At 46.2% G+C, this 22,246-nt stretch overlaps 1 protein-coding gene across 1 annotated transcript in view; it reads right to left on the bottom strand.

Moving 5' to 3' along the window:
• The window catches only part of dnah2 (dynein, axonemal, heavy chain 2), a gene marked incomplete at both ends in the record, with an annotated part of 509,699 nt that overhangs the window by 85,393 nt on the left and 402,060 nt on the right, over positions 1–22,246 (bottom strand). The window contains 5 exon segments of the mRNA XM_084326360.1: positions 357–489; positions 491–499; positions 5,285–5,475; positions 8,888–9,014; positions 16,024–16,223. Coding sequence (XP_084182486.1) covers positions 357–489; positions 491–499; positions 5,285–5,475; positions 8,888–9,014; positions 16,024–16,223 — 660 coding nt within the window.

Genomic DNA, 22,246 nt, shown 5'->3' with positions numbered 1-22,246 from the left:
GGGAGGAGAGGGGCAGTGATGAGAGGAGGGAGGAGAAGAGTGAAGGAGGAGAGGAGGGAAGAGTAGAGGAGAGGAGGCAGGGAGGAGAGGAGGGAGGGAGGAGAGGAGAGGAGAGGAGAGGAGGAGAGAGGAGAGGAGAGGAGGGAGGAGGGAGGGAGGAGAGGGAGGGAGGGAGGGGAGGGGAGAGAGGCGGGGAGGAGAGGAGGGAGGAGGGGAGAGGAGAGGAGGAGGGAGGAAGGAGGAGAGGAGAGAGAGAGGAGAGGAGAGGAGAGGAGAGGAGAGGAGAGGAGAGGAGAGGAGAGGAGAGGAGAGGAGAGGAGAGGAGAGGAGGGAGGGAGGTGACAGTCCCCACTCACAGCCTTCATGTGGAGGACGGGCGGCTCGACGAATCGGGAGCCCAGGTTGTTAACGATGAAGGAGGTGAGGCAGAAGGAGACGCGGTCCTGACGCAGAGAGCGCACGATCAGCATCCTCTGCAGCTCGTTACAGATCCATCCACCTGGAGGAGGGGGGGGGGCAGAGGGAGGTGGGGCAGAGTGTGATAAACAATAAAATGTGACAAGGAGGGAGAGGCTGCATGCCCTAATGGGGGGAACATTACCCAGAACGCCTTGCGGTCCGACGACTTCAAGATGCTTCTATCACATGCATAGACCCTCTTTAAGAATGAATGAAATATATTTTTTTCTGAACAAGTATACATTTTTTTATATATCTGTTCATTTGACATATATACGTATATACAAATATAATAAAAAAAGACAACAAAAAGAGAAACAGATAAACAAATCATAGTTTACCCTGTTCGAAAAAGGAGTAGGAAGAGGTATACACTAGGGATGTCCGATATTATCGGCATACTTGTGAGGTTTTGGTCCGCTCCCTGCCACACGCTCCGTTCCTTTAAGGTACTATGTGATTAATGCATTCCCCGCCACGCGCTCCGTTCCTTTAAGGTGCCGTGTTTGATTGGTGCTTTCCCCGCCACTCGCTTTTGGAGCAAGTATCAATCTCATCCCGCAGCTGTCACAGCTTGTAATTAGCGCCCCTGAAGGCTTTATATGCTCAGACCCCCTTACTATCGATGTTGGGTCATTCTGAATTACACCTGCATATACCTGCCTTCCCCGTCGCTGTTCCTGTCTTTTTGCTCTCCAGGATCTTTTGTGGAGAACTGCTGTGGAGAACCTGGTTCCCCGTTCGGAGCTTCGCCTCGTTATCTGCCCGCTTCTCGCGTTGCGCTCTGGTGAGTTTTTGGAAACTGTCTTTTGGATTATCAGTTTTTTGTGTGTTTGGTGAACACCGAAGAGATCCCGTTTTTGTTTGTACCAGGACTCACCTAATTTTGTGTTAGATTAACACTGAAGATACCGTATTGTTTTTTCTCTGGACTCAGCTAAACTTGTGTGTGGTACACCGAAGATCAAGTCACTTGGATTTATACTGGATCAGTCACCTCCCTGCCTCTGTGTGTTCGTTGGGCTAACTCTGATTTCTCTCTCTCTCTCCGTTTCCACCGGGAGTGAAAGCTGGGAGTATCTGCAGAGCCGCTTCAACGTCACTAGCCAATTCCTCACCACTACCTACTGGGAGTATCTGCAGAGCCGCAACATCTTCACATGCCAGATTCCCCGTTTGTTCGATTGCTGTACTTCATTCCATCTTGTGACTCTGTAAATAAATACGCCCTTGCTTTGGCTAACTCTGAACTTCCTCTCTGTGCCGTTGCGTTTGAGGTCGGTTACAAACCATAACATTACTGATATTATCGGCCGATATTATCGGAAATTATCGGTATTGGTTTTAAAAAGAAAAGAATAATATTTTTTATATTTTTTTCATTTATTTAACCTTTATTTACCCAGGCAAGCAAGTAAGAACACATTCAGATTTTTTTATTGTCAAAAGTATGCATAATGTTGTGTTAATTCCACGACAAGAGATATGTAATGTTAATTACCTGAAATGATTCCGTTTTTTGGGGGGGGGGAACCCTGCATATATTGGTATCGGTTGATATCGGTATCGGAAATTAAGAGTTGGACAATATCGGTATATCGGTATCGGTAAAAAAGCCAATATCGAACATCCCTAGTATACACCTTTTTTAAATGCCTACCCCCTTTTTTTTTTTTTTTTTTTTTTGGTCTTTTTTCCCCCTCCATTTTCCTCCGATTTTCTCCCATCCCAATGTTAGTCGTATGCCAATTCCCAGTCCCTTCCTGGTCGCTGCGCACTTACCCCCCACAGTCAGATCATCTGGGAGAGTGGAGGCTACCACGTGCTTCCTCCGACACACGTCCAGCCAATCACCGCTTCTTTTCACCTGGCAGCGCGGATTCTCATCGAGAGGGCGTAGCGTGTGGGAGGATCACACTATCCCCCTCAAGTCCTATCCGCGCTTAGCAGGCGCCCCGACCGAACTGTAGGAGTCGCTGTTTACAACGACCCGGACCCACCCCGCCAGCTTCTCCCACCCTCTAATACAGCCAATTGTATTAGTGCAGACGGCCAGCCAAGCTGGTGACAACCCCGGAGCTGTGAGCTGGATTCGAACAGGCGAATCCAGCTCACAGCTCCGGGGTTGGTGACGAACGCAATCTCCGCTCGGCCACCTAACCGCCTCAATTCCTACCCCTTTTTAACTATTCATCACAAATTAATTATAGAATTTTATTCTATTGTTAATTATATGTATACACCCTGTATCTCTATACAATTCAATACATTTATATATAAATACATTTATATAAATATAAATATATCATATATATACTAAATAAATACCAAATAATATACATAATTTCTTCTCTTTTTTATTTACATCTTACTGTATACTCCCAATCAAATCAAATCAAATGTATTTGTAAGGCCGACAACACACATTAATGTCCCCATGGGCCGGACACGTCTTTACAAGTCAAAAAGAAACATCACAATAAATCAAGAACAAAACAAAAACAAGAACAAGAAGAAACATCACAATAAATCAAGAACAAAACAAAAACAAGAACAAGAACACCATAAGGTCCAACAAATGTAAAATAAATAAAATAAATGAATGCAACACTCCCAGACATACCCCACGCGAAGGTAAGGAAAAACTCACTAAAACCTAGCAATAGGAAAAAATGCACCACAGGCAATGTGGAGGAGAGAAACCTTAGAAGGGCCGTTCAAGGGGGGATCTCCCTTCTTAGATGTCGGTGATAGTAGTGTTGCAATAAGACAGGCGAGACAGTTGGTAAGCATGCACACATATGCTTATAAGCATGCAATAGCAACTGAACATTTTGAAAGATTGAACAATAGAGCTGATGGCAGATCTAATCAACACACTTCCAGATTGTGACTGTACTAGACCTAGACACTTAGCTAACAACAATGAGCTACTGATTTCTAACTTAATGGCTGTAACAGCCAGAGATGTGTTTTTTTTATAAAGATTGTACGACAGTGAAAACTTCCTAAAACTCCCAGTTAAAACAAAACAACCCATGAATCACGATGCTGCACATCACCCCCGGCATGAAGAATAAACAATATGGTTTTCACAATGAGCCGCTGGGAGAAGAAATACGAGACAACAAACAACCAAAAGAAACTCCTCTGATCAAATTCATAGCGAGCTTAACGTCACCTAATTTAATTCCTGCTATTATTATTATCCTAGATTCCTTCTTTGATCATTTCAAAGAATAATGTTAAAAACAGATGAAAGTTTCACCTAAAACCTTCATACTTGGCAGAAATCACAGAAGCTTTCTTTAGCTTTTAGCCTCTTTGACTGTGACATCAAGGTGACTTATTAACGAGTCAAAACTTGCTATGAGTCACATCATCTGGTTTGTACAGGAGGCTCCTATCTGTACCAGCCCTGAGTCAGAGGAGATATATTTATCATCAAAAGGTACTCATAACAAACCCCATATATGCACATGAAGGAAGAATGCATTCTTTATCAAAAAGAGACAATAGCAACCACACTAGATCAAATCCTGAAACGTGTTAATACAGAGAAACGCCTGACAAATAATGAAAACGCTGAAGTCCCCAGGCCATCAGGATGCTCAACGACTATAACACTATGTAACAACCATCAAATGCACTCACAGCACACACATCCACACGCACACACTCACTTTAAACAAACAACTCACTGCAGCGCCCACTTTACACACTTTAGAACACCTAAACACACTTTATATTGATTGGTAAAGAATTTGCACTACAACCCATACCTTTACTTACATACACCTTACTGTAAATTGTACCTAAATTGTACCTCATCCCATTTCTGCTTTGCACTATATAGTATATTGTATATTAGTATATTGTATAGTATATTGTATGGTAACTCAGTTACTTCTACTCTGCATTGAACATTGTACATATGTACATACTGAACACTTGTGTCTACGTACGTGACTTCTATTTTTTACTTGCTATACTTATTTTATTTTATACTTATCTATTTTTGTTTAGCACAGTCTCTGGAGCGTAACAGAAAGAAGCATTTTGTATAAAAGTATTCTGTACTTCTGTATGACAACTAATAAAGAAACTTGAAACTTGAAACTTGAAGTCTTTTCCTCTTCATCTCTGTCTCCCAGAAACGTACACACCTTCCTCCCACTCTCACATCAGGATAACTATACGGTCCCACATAGTGAACTGGTCTTGGTGTTAAAGCCCCCAATTTGAGGTATTTTTGGACTATATCAATTGTATCATTGAAATACATTGAGAGTGTGATCTGTAAGGGCGGCCGGGTAGCGCAGCGCACCGCAGAGACTCTGGGATCGATTCCAGCTGTCAGCGGTACCTCCGGCTTGGTCGGTCGTCCCTACTAACACAATTGGCAGTGTTAGCGGGTGGGGAGCCGGTGGGGTATGTGTCCTGGTCGTTGTAAACACAGCGACTCCTACTGGTCGGTCGCGGCACCTGCTCAGCGAGGGAGGGAACTGGGGGAGATAGTGTGATCCTCCAACGCGTTACACTCCCCCAGTGAGAGTCCTTGCTGTCAGGTGAAAAGAAGCGGTTGGTTGACTCCACATCGGAGGAAGACATGTGGTAGTTCTTCACCCTCCCCAGACCGACAGGTAAAAGCGCAACGACCAGGAAGGGAATTGGCATAACGACTAAATTATATTGCAAAATATAGGTCTATTTAACTATTGTTGTTTAGCGTTAGCCATTTTATCAAGAGTTTAACAACGGGCACCACATTCGGCAACACTCCACAGACACGTGTGTATCAGGGCTCGCGGATCTGCTGCTGTACTGACCCGGCAGCGTGGCGTTCTCCGGCTCGGTGCTGGTGAACCACAGGTTCCAGTCCCGGTTGAACTGCTCGAAGGAACCCGCGAGGCCGTGGAAGTTGGGCAGCTTGTCCAGCTCCGTGATGTCGTCCCAGCTGGAGTCGGGCAGCCAGCTGCTGCACGGGTTGCACATCTGGCCCTCCTTGTCCAAGACCTGGGGACAGAGAAGATACATGAGTCCATCCTATCTGTCTGTCCATCCTATCTGTCTGTCCATCCTATCTGTCTGTCCATCCTATCTGTCTGTCCACCCATCCATCACCCCACCTATCCGCCTGAATACTTTTACCAACGGATTTCCAGTTCCGCGTTCGCGTTCTGCGCTCTGATTGGCCACTGACGTTTCTGGTCGCGCCAATGGTGTGACGGCAAGTTCTGCCACCGGTTAAGCTTAGGCACTCTTTCGAAGTTGGTTAAGGTTAGAGTTTGTCTTAGAGCATGGCGATAGAACACCAGCCCTGATTCCAAACTCTAACCGTAACCAACTTCGAAAGAGTTGCCTAAGTTTAACCAGTGATAAACTAGGCGTTAGGTAGTTTGCTGCTGTTTGAGGAGGAAATGGGTGCGTCACGCGATTGGGCGCACATGTCACATGACCAGAAACGTCAGTGGCCAATCAGATCGCACCAGAAACGTCAGTGGCCAATCAGATCGCAGAACGTGAACGCGGAACTGGAAATCCGTTGGTAAAAGAATAGACGCCACCTATCCATCCACAACCTACCCACTCTCCATCCATCCTCCATCCATCCATCCATCACCCCACCTATCCATACACGACCTACCCACTCTCCATCCATCCTCCATCCATCCATCCATCACCCCACCTATCCATCCACAACCTACCCACTCTCCATCCATCCTCCATCCATCCATCCATCACCCCACCTATCCATCCACGACCTACCCACTCTCCATCCATCCTCCATCCATCCATCCATCACCCCACCTATCCATCCACGACCTACCCACTCTCCATCCATCCTCCGTCCATCCATCCATCACCCCACCTATCCATCCACGACCTACCCACTCTCCATCCATCCTCCGTCCATCCATCCATCACTCCTTGGTTTCCCCTTCCCCCCAGGTCAAGAGTCTGGGTGTCGTCCTCGACAGCACCCTATCATTCCATTCCCACATCAATAACATCATCCGGTCCGCCTACTTCCACCTTCGCAACATCAACCGCCTCCGCCCTTCACTCACTCCCAACAGCGCCGCAATCCTGGTCCACTCCCTCGTCACTTCCCGCTTAGATTACTGCAACTCCCTTCTCTTTGGTCTCCCCACAAACTCCTCCATAAGCTCCAACTGGTCCAGAACGCTGCTGCCCACATAATCACCAGAACCCCTGTCATCAGTCACATCACCCCCGTCCTACGCCAACTACACTGGCTTCCCATTAAACTCTGCATAGACTACAAGATCCTCCTCCATACATACAAGGCCATTCACAACCTCGCCCCTCCATACCTGTCCGACCTCCTTCATATCAACATTCCCACCCGGTCCCTCAGGTCTGCCTCCTCCATCAACCTGACCGTCCCCCCAGCCCGTCTGTCCACCATGGGGTCAAGAGCCTTCAGCTGCTCTGCCCCCCGCCTCTGTAACTCCCCCCCCCCCCCCCCGACATCAGGAACATTGACTCCTTATCATTTCTTTTAAAACCCACCTCAAAACCCACCTTTTTAGGCAGGCGTATGTCTGATTTTATTTTCTGTCTGATTTTATATATTTTTATTTTTCTTATTTTAATGTACTGTGATTATGAATTTAACTGTTTTTATTATTATTATTATTATTATTATTATTATTATTATTATCACCCCACCTATCCATCCACAACCTACCCACTCTCCATCCATCCTCCGTCCATCCATCCATCACCCCACCTATCCATCCACGACCTACCCACGCTCCATCCATCCTCCATCCATCAATCACCTATTCATCCATCCAAATAAATCAAGTCCAAAAAACAGGACAACACTCAATAAAGAGGTATTATAGAAAAAAACTAAATAAGCCACAAAGGCACCTCCTAATAAATACGTTTATGTGCAGTAGTAATAATAATAATAATACATTTAATTTATAATGCGCCTTTCAAGGCACTCAAGGTCGCCGTACAACAATAAAAAACAGTTACCGGTAATTTACAATCACAATCAAATTTACAATACAATCAGACATACGCCTGCTTAAACAGGTGGGTTTTGAGGTGGGTTTTAAATGCGATAATGGAGTCAATGTTCCTGATGTCGGGGGGGGGAGGGAGTTCCAGAGGCGAGGGGCAGAGCGGCTGAAGGCTCTTGACCCCATGGTGGACAGACGGGCTGGGGGGACGGTCAGGTTGATGGCCAACACCTATCCACCCATCACCCTCACTGATCCATCCACCCATCACCCTCACTGATCCATCCATCCATCACCCTCACTGATCCATCCACCCATCACCCTCACTGATCCATCCACCCATCACCCTCACTGATCCATCCATCACCCTCACTGATCCATCCACCCATCACCCTCACTTATCCATCCATCCATCCATCCATCACCCTCACTGATCCATCCATCACCCTCACTGATCCATCCATCACCCTCACAGATCCATCCATCCATCACCCTCACTGATCCATCCATCACCCTCACTGATCCATCCATCCATCACCCTCACTGATCCATCCATCACCCTCACTGATCCATCCATCACCCTCACTGATCCATCCATCACCCTCACTGATCCATCCATCACCCTCACTGATCCATCCATCACCCTCACTGATCCATCCATCACCCTCACTGATCCATCCATCACCCTCACAGATCCATCCATCACCCTCACTGATCCATCCATCACCCTCACTGATCCATCCATCACCCTCACTGATCCATCCATCACCCTCACAGATCCATCCATCACCCTCACTGATCCATCCATCACCCTCACTGATCCATCCATCACCCTCACTGATCCATCCATCACCCTCACTGATCCATCCATCACCCTCACTGATCCATCCATCCATCACCCTCACTGATCCATCCATCCATCACCCTCACTGATCCATCCATCACCCTCACAGATCCATCCATCCATCACCCTCACTGATCCATCCATCACCCTCACTGATCCATCCATCCATCACCCTCACTGATCCATCCATCACCCTCACTGATCCATCCATCACCCTCACTGATCCATCCATCACCCTCACTGATCCATCCATCCATCACCCTCACTGATCCATCCATCACCCTCACTGATCCATCCATCCATCCATCCCAACCAATCTCTTTGGAGAGTAAAGCTAACTAGGACACACAAAAGGCAACTGCTTTGCAGCCCAACTTAATTTTAGAAATCAGATGAGAAGCTGCAGCCTCTATTTGAGAGGTAGTGATATTTATATACAGTTCTAGTTTGTAATTTTTTTTTAAAGAACGCCCTTTGGGGCATTTAGTGTTTCAAGCCTTTGAAAATGGAAAGCGTGTCATGTTTTATTTTGAAAATCAAAGGAAATATCAACAGGTGTTCTGTGTTGTCTGTGTTTTCCCACCAGGCCTCCTCGCAGGAAGAAGCTGTACTCGTCCGTGTTCAGCTCTCCAGCCGCCTCCATGATCTTGGTGCACATCTGGAAGCTGAAGAGCAGCTTGTGGACTTCAAAAAGACCACGGCACGTGTACCTGGGGAGGACAACATGCACAGTGTGAACTCTGACCTTAGCTCCAAGACCACGAGACATGTACCTGGGGAGGACAACATGCACAGTGTGAACTCTGACCTTAGCTCCAAGACCACAAGACATGTACCTGGGGAGGACAACATGCACAGTGTGAACTCTAACCTTAGCTCCAAGACCACAAGACATGTACCTGGGGACAACATACACAGTGTGAACTCTGACCTTAGCTCCAAGACCACAAGACATGTACCTGGGGAGGACAACATACACAGTGTGAACTCTAACCTTAGCTCCAAGACCACAAGAAATGTACCTGTACCTATTACCTACCTGGGTTCCATCCTAGAGGCAAATCTTTCCTGTGACAAAATGGCATCCAATGTAATAAAAAAAGTCAACCAACAAACTCGATTCTTGTACCGGATCTCCTCACTGGTAAACAAGAATACCCTGAAGACTCTGGCAGGAGCACTCATTCAAGGGTACTACGACTATGCTTGCACCTCATGGTACCAAAGCACCTGAAAGGCGCTAAAAACAAAATTACAAACATCTCAAAACAAACTGGTCAGACTACTGCTTGACCTTACTCCTAGAACCCACCTCACCCCTGCCCACTTTGACAACCTAGGATGGCTTAGAGTAGACGACAGAGTACAGCAACTTGCAATTGGCCTGGTCTACAAGATACACTACACGACCAAGGTACCCATGTACATGTCAAAATACTTCCCAAAGGTTAGTGAATACCACGATCACAACACCAGAAGGAGCTCCACAAATCATGTTAAACCCAGATTCGGCTCAAACAAGGGACTAAACACGTTTCGCAATTATGCCACATCAATGTGGAACGCCCTACCCAAAGCTGTAAAGGAATGTGAATCACTACCCACTTTCAAAAGCACTCTCAAAAAACACCTACGGGAGACTGCAATTCGAAACTGGCACCCGTAAATGTCCTAACACAACCCCCTCCAATGTACAGTAAATTACCTAAATTATTAAGTATGGTCTTGTCAATATTCCAATGTACAGTTTTGCTTGTACAGTGGTACAGTGCCCCCCACCCACCCCTCCTACCCAACACCCCCCCCCCACTCCTACCCAACCTCCCCCCCCCACTTCTATTCAACCCCCCCCCCCCTACCCAACCACCTCCAACGTACAGTCCCCCCCACCCTCCCCCACCTACCCAACCTCCTCCAATGTACAGTTTCTACGTCAAATGTATATACTTTTTTTCTGGACTCTTTTCGTATCACAAACAGTACTGTATTTGCAAATCTGGTATGTCATAAATGTAAAGATGTAGCAGTACTGTCTATCTGTATGTCATGTATGTCATATATGTTACGATGAATTGAAAATGGGGGACCCTGATGTAAACAAGACAAAAGTCTTTCTCTGGTCTGCATCCCCTTAACAATTGTATGTATTGAGCTGTACTGTACTGTACCCATTCTGCAATCTGTTAATAAAGTTTTCATTAATTCATTCATTCTACATGCACAGTGTGAACTCTGACTTTAGCTCCAAGACCACGAGACATGTACCTGGGGAGGACAACATGCACAGTGTGAACTCTGACCTTAGCTCCAAGACCACGAGACATGTACCTGGGGAGGACAACATGCACAGTGTGAACTCTGACCTTAGCTCCAAGACCACGAGACATGTACCTGGGGACAACATGCACAGTGTGAACTGCTTCGCTCCAAGGTCACATCTTACAGCATGCCCCCTAGCTCCAAGGTCACATCTTACAGCATGCCCCCTACCTCCAAGGTCACATCTTACAGCATGCCCCCTACCTTCAAGGTCACATCCTACAGCATGCCCCCTACCTCCAAGGTCACATCTTACAGCATGCCCCCTAGCTCCAAGGTCACATCTTACAGCATGCCCCCTACCTCCAAGGTCACATCTTACAGCATGCCCCCTACCTTCAAGGTCACATCCTACAGCATGCCCCCTACCTTCAAGGTCACATCCTACAGCATGCCCCCTAGCTCCAAGGTCACATCTTACAGCATGCCCCCTAGCTCCAAGGTCACATCCTACAGCATGCCCCCTAGCTCCAAGGTCACATCCTACAGCATGCCCCCTACCTTCAAGGTCACATCCTACAGCATGCCCCCTAGCTCCAAGGTCACATCTTACAGCATGCCCCCTACCTTCAAGGTCACATCCTACAGCATGCCCCCTAGCTCCAAGGTCACATCTTACAGCATGCCCCCTACCTCCAAGGTCACATCTTACAGCATGCCCCCTACCTCCAAGGTCACATCATATACATTATGCTCCCTACCTTCAAGGTATGGTAGGGTATGCTTCCTAACTTAAAAAACACAGCATAGCCTATGTGTGGTAGTCATTGAGGTGGGAGATTGTCATTAACCTCTTTTACCGTCCAAAACAATGTTACACGATAATAAACGGAGACGCGACGCGGCACTAGGACCACACGGAAAACGGCTGCTTGTTCCCTCTTTGAGCTCAGGTCTCTGACGACCTGAGCTATATTGTTATACAAAGACAAGTAGCCAGGTGAGTACTTGGCGAGGGACGAGCCATTGGCTTGTGACAAAATCATCTAATTTGCGTGTCATTTGTGACGCCCGCTGCCGCGTTGTAGTTGAACGCCAGACAGAGGTGGCTGCTCTTTGTCTCAGAATAAACAACCAAGCCGCCAAGTACCCACCTGGCTACCTGTCTTTGCATAATAATAGCTCAGGCCAATGTATCGTCGCAGCCAATGTAAATGGATCAAGCAAATAAATGTGGCCTATCTGATCAGGGTCTTCAAATATGATGTCTGGGGGCGCATACAGACAGTGAAATGAGGGTGCTGGCCATGCCTGCTTTGTAGATAATAAATAGTGCTCTCTCTCTCTCTCTCTCTCTCTCTCTCTCTCTCTCTCTCTCTCTCTCTCTCTCTCTCTCTCTCTCTCTCTGTTAGGGATTAGTGTTGTCGGAGGACCCAAATGCAAACAGGATGAGGAGAAGAAGCAATAGGCAATACGAGACGTGGAGCGAGGGGTGAATTATCTCAAAAGCACTCTCAAAAAACACCTACGGGAGACTGCAATTTACCCTGGGGTAAAATACTGAATAACATCACAAAACACACTGGGGACAAAACACTAAAGACAATAATCAAGCTATACCAGAAAAGAGAAAACAAGGGGCAAGAGGTACACAGGGATAGACAGCAGGATGGTGAGAACACTCAGAAAGACAGACAGTTTGAGCAGACATAAATGTACAAGGTGCAATGTTGAGAATTGTCCAGCAGGTGGAGGAATATTGCTCATGAGTGGAGGGAGTCCATGGGAGAGAAAGTGAAAAGGTGGGGGCTTTTGAGGAGTACAGACAGGGGGGGGAAATCCTGGGACAGGTGGGCCCTTACAGTACTCCCCCCTCCAAGGACGGCTTCCAGACGGCAAAAACGACCGTCTGGGAACGGGCAAGATGAGGGGTCGGGATCCAGGGAAGGCGAATACTGGGAGAGTCCGGGGGAAAAATTCAGGATGGACAAGGCCGGGACAAGGGACCCCGGGGCAGGGGGGCAGCGACAGAAACCCAGGAGGGGCATAGGAGAAGTGGGGCAGAGGAAAAGGGCCGGAGAGGGGAGCACGGGGCACGGGATCAGGAGGACTGGAGACGGGGATAGAGGCCCGGAGAGGAGGCTGGAAACGGGGACAGAGGCCCGGAGAGGGGGGTTAGAGACCGGGCGTAGAAGCCGGACTGGGCGTAGCGGCTGGGTCAGGCGTGGGAGCCGGACCGGGACGTGGAGGCCGGGCCGGGCGTAGAAGCCGGACCGGGCATAGCGGCTGGGTCAGGCGTGGGAGCCGGACCGGGCGTGGAGGCTGGGTCAGGCATGGGAGCCGGACCGGGCGTGGAGGCCGGGCCGGGCGTAGAAGCCGGACTGGGCATAGCAGCTGGGGCTACACTAGCAGGGGCTAGGTTGGCAGTAGAGTCAGGGTTAGCTGTGGAGGCCTGGCTAGCTCTCTTAGATCTACTAGCTGCAGGAGCACTGCCAACAGACGGGGCTAAAGTGTTAGTAGTCGGAGTAACACGGACATAACCTATCCTGAAAGCTGAAGGGGCAGTCCTAGCAGGATAGTCAATACTAGCTGGAGGGCCAGTCCAAGGAACCGAGACCAGAGAAACAGGGACCATAGGGAACGAGCTAGCTGACGGGGCAGTCCTAGCTGTTGAGGCCTGGTTAGCTGCAGAGGCTAAGCTATCAGACAGGGCTGTACTAGATGGTGAGGCCTGGTTAGCTGCAGGCGCTAAGCTAGCAGATAGGGCTGGACTAGCTGTGGAAGCCTGGTTAGCTGCAGAGGCTAAGCTATCAGACGGGGCTGTACTAGCTGTTGAGGCCTGGTTAGCTGCAGGGGCTAAGCTAGCAGATAGGGCTGGACTAGCTGTGGAAGCCTGGTTAGCTGCAGAGGCTAAGCTATCAGACGGGGCTGTACTAGCTGTTGAGGCCTGGTTAGCTGCAGGGGCTAAGCTATCAGACGGGGCTGTACTACAGTAGCTGTTGAGGCCTGGTTAGCTGCAGGGGCTAAGCTAGCAGATAGGGCTGGACTAGCTGTGGAAGCCTGGTTAGCTGCAGAGGCTAAGCTATCAGACGGGGCTGTACTACAGTAGCTGTTGAGGCCTGGTTAGCTGCAAGGGCTAAGCTAGCAGATAGGGCTGGACTAGCTGTGGAAGCCTGGTTAGCTGCAGAGGCTAAGCTATCAGACAGGGCTGTACTAGCTGTTGAGGCCTGGTTAGCTGCAGGGGCTAAGCTATCAGACGGGGCTGTAGCACAGGGAAAACGGGCCATTATGTACTCGGTCCTGAGGGACAAAACCATCATCTGCTGAGTCAGGTCAGGATGCCAACCCGCGATGGAGCGGATTAGCTCCATGATGGACATCCTCTCAGCAAGGGTGGAGGCCGAAAAATCACCTTCAAAAAATTAGGTCAGGGTGCGCAAGGCCTCCCCCATCCTGTTCGCTGGGTCCAGTTCTGGTAGGTTCATTCTGTTAGGGATTAGTGTTGTCGGAGGACCCAAATGCAAACAGGATGAGGAGAAGAGGCAATAGGCAATACGAGACGTGGAGCCAGGGGTGAATTATCTCAAAAATGTCTTTACTTCAAAAAGAGGGCAGCACCAAAGATATTCACAACAAAAAAGGCACAGCAAGGCTGGCAGCGAGCAGAGTACAAAAAGCATGAAACAAAACCTCAGCAGAGCTGGCAAGAGAAGGCACAAACTAAATCTACAAACAAACACTGACCAAAACCGAACTGAAAACTCGAAAAACAAAGATGATAACACAAACTGAAAAACTAGACTTACTGAAATAGGGAGACAAGGAACAAATGACAGAGCAAGGACGAGGGAACAGCAAGGACAGGATAATCAGGAAACATGAAACACCAACAGGAACCGAAACAATGAACCGACACCAAGAGTAGGAAACACACACCAGATATATGGGGAACAATTAACACTAGAGAGACAGCAGGGCAATTCGCTAAACGAGACGCACATGGGGTGAGACAACCAGGAAGGAAACACACAAAAAAAGACTGAACACCCTGGGGTAAAATACTGAATAACATCACAAAACACACTGGGGACAAAACACTAAAGACAATAATCAAGCTATACCAGACAAGAGAAAACAAGGGGCAAGAGGTACACAGGGATAGACAGCAGGATGGTGAGAACACTCAGAAAGACAGACAGTTTGAGCAGACATAAATGTACAAGGTGCAATGTTGAGAATTGTCCAGCAGGTGGAGGAATATTGCTCATGAGTGGAGGGAGTCCATGGGAGAGAAAGTGAAAAGGTGGGGGCTCTTGAGGAGTACAGACAGGGGCGCCTGTTACTGTTCCGCAACTGTAAGTTACTTCCGGGGTAGGCCTGATTGGCCCCGACAGGCACATGACAGGCGCGGCCACGCCCCGCGGCAGCCTCAGGACGCGCAAAGAGGCTGCTGAGAGCTGTCGCGCGGAAATAGGCTGTCTATTGCCTCGCGCTGCAACGCGGAAATAGGCTGTCTATTGCCATTCTCTAAGACAAACTCTAACCTTAACCAGCTCCTTAACAGCGCCTAAACTTAACCATTTAACCTTAAGCAACTCCGAAACTATGCCTAACCTTAACCTTAACCATGCCTAACCTTAACCATAAGGCATAACCAACTCCGAAAGAATATTGCCATTCTCTAAGACAAACTCTAACCTTAACCAGCTCCTTAACAGCGCCTAAACTTAACCTTTCTAACCATAACCAACTCCGAAACAATGCCTAACCTTAACCAACTCCGAAACAATGCTTAAAGTTAACATGCCTAAACTTAACGGCGAACGAATGCATGTTAAAAAAAATTAAATAAAAATTGACGGGAATCGAACTTGCCAGCAACAGACAGTAGGATACACACAAATGCAGCATTGCCAATTGAGCTATTTCTGGATAGTGAAAAAGGGCGTATTACTGCTACATAATGCTGCCGCGGAGCGTGCCGCACGGCAGAGAAAGTTGCGCGCCGCGGGGCGTGGCCGCGCCTGTCACGTGCCTGTCGGGGCCAATCAGGCCTACCCCGGAAGTAACTTACAGTTGCGGAACAGTAACAGGCGACAGGGGCGGGGGGGAATCCTGGGACAGGTCTCTCTCTCTCTCTCTCTCTCTCTTACACAACGCAGTATGCACGTTCCGAGACTCGCGCAGCGTTATGACTTGTCATAAGTGAATTGTATAGAAACAACTCACCAAAATGTACTATTGCACAACTGATTTTAAAAAAAAATCTACGCCCACCCACCCCCCCCTCCGCGACCTTCCAACTATACGTAGCATCGGCCGCTACAGCCACCCTCCCTCCTTGCCATACCTTGGCTTTTACTGAAACAACGCCACTGTGACCACGCCCCAAAATGTGTCCATTGAAAATAAAATTACGCCCTTGACGTGTGGTAGTCATCGAGGTGGGAGATTCTCTACCTGTATACAGCGTACGTGTGGTAGTCATTGAGGTGGGAGATCCTCTCCACCAGCTTGTGGCGGCGCTGGCTCTTTCCAATGCTGAGGTTGAAGAGGTCGATGTAGGCGTCCAGGGAGAACTGGTACATGGGGTCGATGCGGCCCATGTCGTTAAGCACGAAGAACAGGATGGAGGCCCGCTGGGCACACGGACGGTAGGCCTACAACCACAGACACATGTGCAGTTATGTACAGTACCTACATACAGATATACACGCAGTCACGCACTGATATACAAAGGCTGTGCACACAGACAGAAACACCTGCACAATGTTTATCCCTGATATAATATATCATTTTTATTCTTTTTTGTGATTTGTGATTTTTTACTACCTACAGTAAATGTTTAGTGTGAGCGTGTCTCTGCACACACACAGACAAGCAGACATGAACACACACACACCCACGCGCGCGCACGCACGCACACACGCATGCTTGCACACACGCATGTTTGCATGCATGCATGCACACGCACACACACGCACACACCACCAATCCTGCACTCTCTCACACACAAACATACTACAGGTCACTTTAAACACAAAAAAGGTCACTTTAAAAAAACATAACTGTATGTGTTTGTATAGTATAGTTAGTATAGCTAGTATAGTATAGTTATATATAGCATAACTGTATATTGTATAGTATATTGTATAGTAGTATATATAGGACTCATTACCTTTAATTCGTAAGCTTAGCATTGTATTGTATTTTATCTTAGTGCTTTTTATCATGTCTATTTTATTATCTATTCTATTTTATTCTATTATTATTTGTATTTTTTGCACAATCAAGGCGGGCATGGCCACCTTCATTTCACTACACGTCTCGTGTACGTACATGTATGTGACGAATAAATCTCTTGAATCTTGAATCTGTAGTTTGATTTGATTTGATTTGATTTGAGTGCTGAATTTCCCTCGGGATCAATAAAGTACTTCTATTCTATTCTATTCTATTCTATTCTATTCTATTCTATTCTATTCTATTCTATTCTATGGCACAGTGTGGACTCACAGAGGCTAAGGCTACAGTACTCTTTTATCATTTTGGTCACGCCAGGACACAGCGAGTGATATGCCTGATCGCACTGTGATCCGTTGAGTCAGGCACCAGCCTAGAGGCGGTCAGGCTTGAATTGTGATCAATCAACATCATCTAGATGCAATCTGTGGGACAGTGTGGATATATATTATGAGCAATGTCCAAAGAGAGACGGAGAGGGAAGAGATGGAGAAGAAAGAGCGGGATGAAGGAAAGACACAGTTTTAAGTCAAACACACCAGGGAGGAAGGATATGGGTCGTTTCCAGGTCAAATGATCAGATCTCAAAACCAGCATTGTAAGCAGGCACGTGCACAGTACACATAGAGCCCAAGGGGTGCTTGAGCACCTGCCTTTTTGAGCCTCATAAAAAAGGTGCCCTTAAAAAAAACATTTCTTTTCACCATTACGCATATAGACTGCCCTTCCAACTGAAAAATGTCAGGATATAATCAAAATATTAGGTAAAGAGAGAGAGATGCCCCATATTCCATTGCAGTTTGCACGGCCTCCTCAGCGTGCCTCTCCACGGACCTATATATTTTATGCATAGCGTGGGTGGTGGTGATGATGATGATAGAAACCGCTGTGGCGCATACAGTTGAATGCTGGTATTACACTCACTGAGGGATACGAAGAAGTCAAGTCCGATGGGATTTCAAATACAAATCGGGATTGGGATAAAAAAGGCATTTATATTAAACAATACAGAATATACAGCACTTCTTGGGGTCTGTAGGGTAAGCACTTATTCCCTCCCCCCTGAACATTTATGGAGATGTATGGGCCTTTTAAGTCAGTGATAAAAGTGTCTTTCAAGGATAAGTGAGCTCCTGCACTGATTATTATAGTGCAATATTCAATATTTGATCACCAAAACCCCCCAAAAAGCATAAAAAGGCCCCCCCCCCCTGCCCAAAAAGGGCCCTTAAAAATCGGGTTTGCACGCTTCGCTCGCTCGGTTAAAAGACACACAGGTATAGTGCCCTTTTCAGCCTTTGAGCACCTGCCCCTCTAAAGTCCTGTGCACGTCCCTGATTGTAAGTACAGAGAAACGTCTACACCAGGGCTAGGAGTTACACCGTATTGCAAGGTATACCGTCACGGAGCTGATTCTACTGCACTTTTCTTTCTTTTATTCTTATTTTGTTTTTATTTCTATCTGCACTTATTTGTATTTGCACTTTTTGCACTTTTATATTTAGTATATGTGTGAAGCACTTTGGTACAGTCACAACTGTTGTAAACGTGCTATATAAATACAAATTGATTGATTGATTGATTGATTGATGGAGTCACGCAAAGGTATGTGTCCTCACAATACCAGTAATTTATTTTTTTTATATATTTGATTATTTAATCCAAATAATGTCAACAAACATACATTTCAAAATGACATTAAGAGATTATGGAAATTGGATGAGAAAAGACCATTTTGAACAAGGTAGCACTGTGACACCTGCATTCAGAGATAAACAAGATTATGAAATACTGCCTAATTAAATGTTTATGTAGAGTAATAATTTTATTTTAAATAATATATCCACAGAGCTTCTAGAAAGGTGCAGATTAAAAGTGTTGCTTTTTCCCCCGAAATAAGTTATTGATTCATGGATTTATCATTTAAAAAAAGTTTGCGGGTCCAAAATGAATGTTGTTGTTTACATGTTGCAGGTATTTATCCCCTCCCTATTTCCCATTTCCCCACGTGGAATGCACCTGATTGGACGTGAAATTACATGCTCTAGTGCGACATCTAGTGGCTGGATGTTATCTCTATAGCACTTTTTTTTTTTAAAGCAAAAGTTTTTATTGGTGAAGCAAGTTTGTACAATTACAAAGTCAGAATTATTCATTCACCCTTTTTTTCCCCTTTTTTTTGTATAATCTACCCCACCCATCCCACCCCCAAACCCACCCCCAAACCCACCCCACGGATCAACAGGTAGGGTTACGTACATAGCATACAACCATAGAAAAGGTTAGATTACAGACAGTAATAGCAATTGCTACTTACAATGATACAGTTAAATTAAATTAAATACAAAATACAAAAATAATAAAAAAAATAATAATAATATAATAAAAAAATAATAATAATAGTAAACAAAAGGAAAATAGTCTGAGTCAGATATGGTACATTAATCAATTATAGAGTATCTACATAGTTATCTGGTGGTATTACATAGTACTGTTGGGCCTGGTTAGATGGGAGGATCACTCAAAGAAGGAAGACACTCAGTCAGGAGGGAGAACAGATAGGCTGTTAAAGTAGGAAATGAACGGCTGCCACTTTTTAAAGAATTTTCCGTTAACTCCTCTAAGTGCATACTTAATCTTCTCTAGTTTTAGAAACGATACCATATCTTTTAGCCAGGCGGAGAAGGGGGGAGGTGTAGACAGTTTCCAGGCTAGGAGTATTCTCCGTCTGGCCAAGAGTGTGGCAAAAGCCAACATGTCAGTATCGTTTGGCTTAATAGGGAGAGGTTCAGCTGGTACGCCGAAAATGGCCAACAGTGGACAGGGCTGTATTGTGGTATCTAGTACTATCGAGAGCACATTAAATATCGAGGACCATAATGGTCTAAGACCCGGGCAGGACCAAAACATGTGAGAGAGATCAGCTTGTGGGCTATTACAGCGGTCACAATTGGGATTGGAGTCTGGGTAGATTTCAGCTAGTCTTGCTTTGCTGTAGTGTACTCTGTGTACCACCTTTAGTTGTATTAGGCTGAGTCTGGCACAAGTGGAGGAGGAACTTTAACCGTCATTTTATCCAAGGGAAAATCCACTGAGACAAAAGTCTCATTTCCAATGGTGCCCTAGCGTTTATCCCATCCAAACTAATAACACTATTATAGTGATGATCGCCCAGCCCTAGTCTATGTGAGGGATAACGTATAGCTACGAGGTCATTGTCGCAAAATAATTGACCGAGGCGCCTCGGTATACATTATCCCGCTTATTACATGGCTAACTTACTAACAATATACCTAATTCATTTTACACCATCGACAAGACGAGATCAAATGCAGACGCAGTTGTTCTGTGTCAGCCCAAATAAAGTTATTATTATTATCGCCGGCAGCCGGCAGGTGTGTCTGATTGCACTGATGCAGTGTGTGTCAGTGGGCTTGATTGCTCCAGCTGCGAACAGCGGTCATTATTGCTCGGTTGCCCCTGGCAGCCGTCCGTTATCGAGTAATAACGGGCCGCTGCTATGGGCAACCGAGCGCTATTGACCAATCACAATCAAGCATTTCAGCGAATGTTAAAACGCCATGTAATAAACCCTTTTTTCATTCGCCGAAATGCTTGATTGTGATTGGTCAATAGCCCCCGACAGCGGTGAATTATTTTTCGATAACCACCGGTGATTATTGTTTTTCGCAGCTGGAGTAATCAAGCCCACTGACACACACTGTTTCAGCTGCTCAGCATATGCACAGCTGCATTCAGTCATCAGTGCAAGCTGCCGGCGATGACAGCGGGAACGACAGAACAGAACTGCGTCTGCATTTGATCTCGTAAAATGAATTAGGTATATTGTTAGTAAGTTAGCCATGTAATAAGCGGGATAATGTATAGCTATACTCGGTCATTGTAGCAAAATAATTTACCTTCACTGACGTTTAAAACACCTCGGCGAGGCGCCTCGGTATTTGAAACTCTGTGTCGGTCAATTATTTTGCGACAATGACCTCGTAGCTATACATTATCCCTTACATACCACTATTATAGTGATGACCGCCCAGCCCTAGTCTATACCCTAATAACACTATTATAGTGATGACCACCCAGCCCTAGTCTATACCCTAATAACACTATTATAGTGATGCCCACCCAGCCCTAGTCTATACCCTAATAACACTATTATAGTGATGACCGCCCAGCCCTAGTCTATACCCTAATAACACTATTATAGTGATGACCGCCCAGCCCTAGTCTATACCCTAATAACACTATTATAGTGATGACCGCCCAGCCCTAGTCTATACCCTAATAACACTATTATAGTGATGCCCACCCAGCCCTAGTCTATACCCTAATAACACTATTATAGTGATGACCGCCCAGCCCTAGTCTATACCCTAATAACACTATTATAGTGATGACCGCCCAGCCCTAGTCTATACCCTAATAACACTATTATAGTGATGACCACCCAGCCCTAGTCTATACCCTAATAACACTATTATAGTGATGACCGCCCAGCCCTAGTCTATACCCTAATAACACTATTATAGTGATGACCACCCAGCCCTAGTCTATACCCTAATAACACTATTATAGTGATGACCGCCCAGCCCTAGTCTATACCCTAATAACACTATTATAGTGATGACCGCCCAGCCCTATAGTCTATAATACCCTAATAACACTATTATAGTGATGATTGCCCAGCCCTAGTCTAGTCAAGTCAAGTCAAGAGTTTTAATTGTCACGGCATACAAGTATACAATGAAATGCGGGTGGTCTTGCCCGCAACGATGTGCAATACAGTGGTACAACATATAATAGAATCCAATAAAAACAACATTGTGCAATAAACAGGTAACAGGTAACATGGTGTGACTGGTAACATGGTCTATACCCTAATAACACTATTATAGTGATGACCACCCAGCCCTAGTCTATACCCTAATAACACTATTATAGTGATGATCGCCCAGCCCTAGTCTATACCCTAATAACACTATTATAGTGATGATCGCCCAGCCCTAGTCTAGACCCTAATAACACTATTATAGTGATGATCGCCCAGCCCTAGTCTATGTCCACACACAAGCACACATGAACACACACACGACACGCACACTGTGCACGCTCACACACGAGCAGCCACTTAACACTTTAACATGAGCGGGCACACACTCATGTCGCACACACGCACACTTATGGCCAAAGGAAAGGACACTTTAAATTAGAATAACAGGAACAGTGTATTGCACTACCAAAGCTAACTAGCATGTCCCATATGCTCTGTAAATAACTATGTACAGATACCGAGATGTCACTCCATGTTACCTGCTACCTGTTACTGCACAATGTTGTTTCCTTCTTTTGATTCTATTATATGTACCACTGTATTACACATCGTTGCGGGCAAGACCACCCGCATTTCATTGTATACCTGTAT

This window comes from Notolepis coatsorum (assembly GCF_963971535.1).
Source record: "Notolepis coatsorum genome assembly, chromosome: 1".
Taxonomy (NCBI): Eukaryota; Metazoa; Chordata; class Actinopteri; order Aulopiformes; family Paralepididae; genus Notolepis; species Notolepis coatsorum.
The sequence above is the reverse complement of the archived record's forward strand: the minus strand, read 5'-3'. Positions and strand labels throughout refer to the sequence as shown.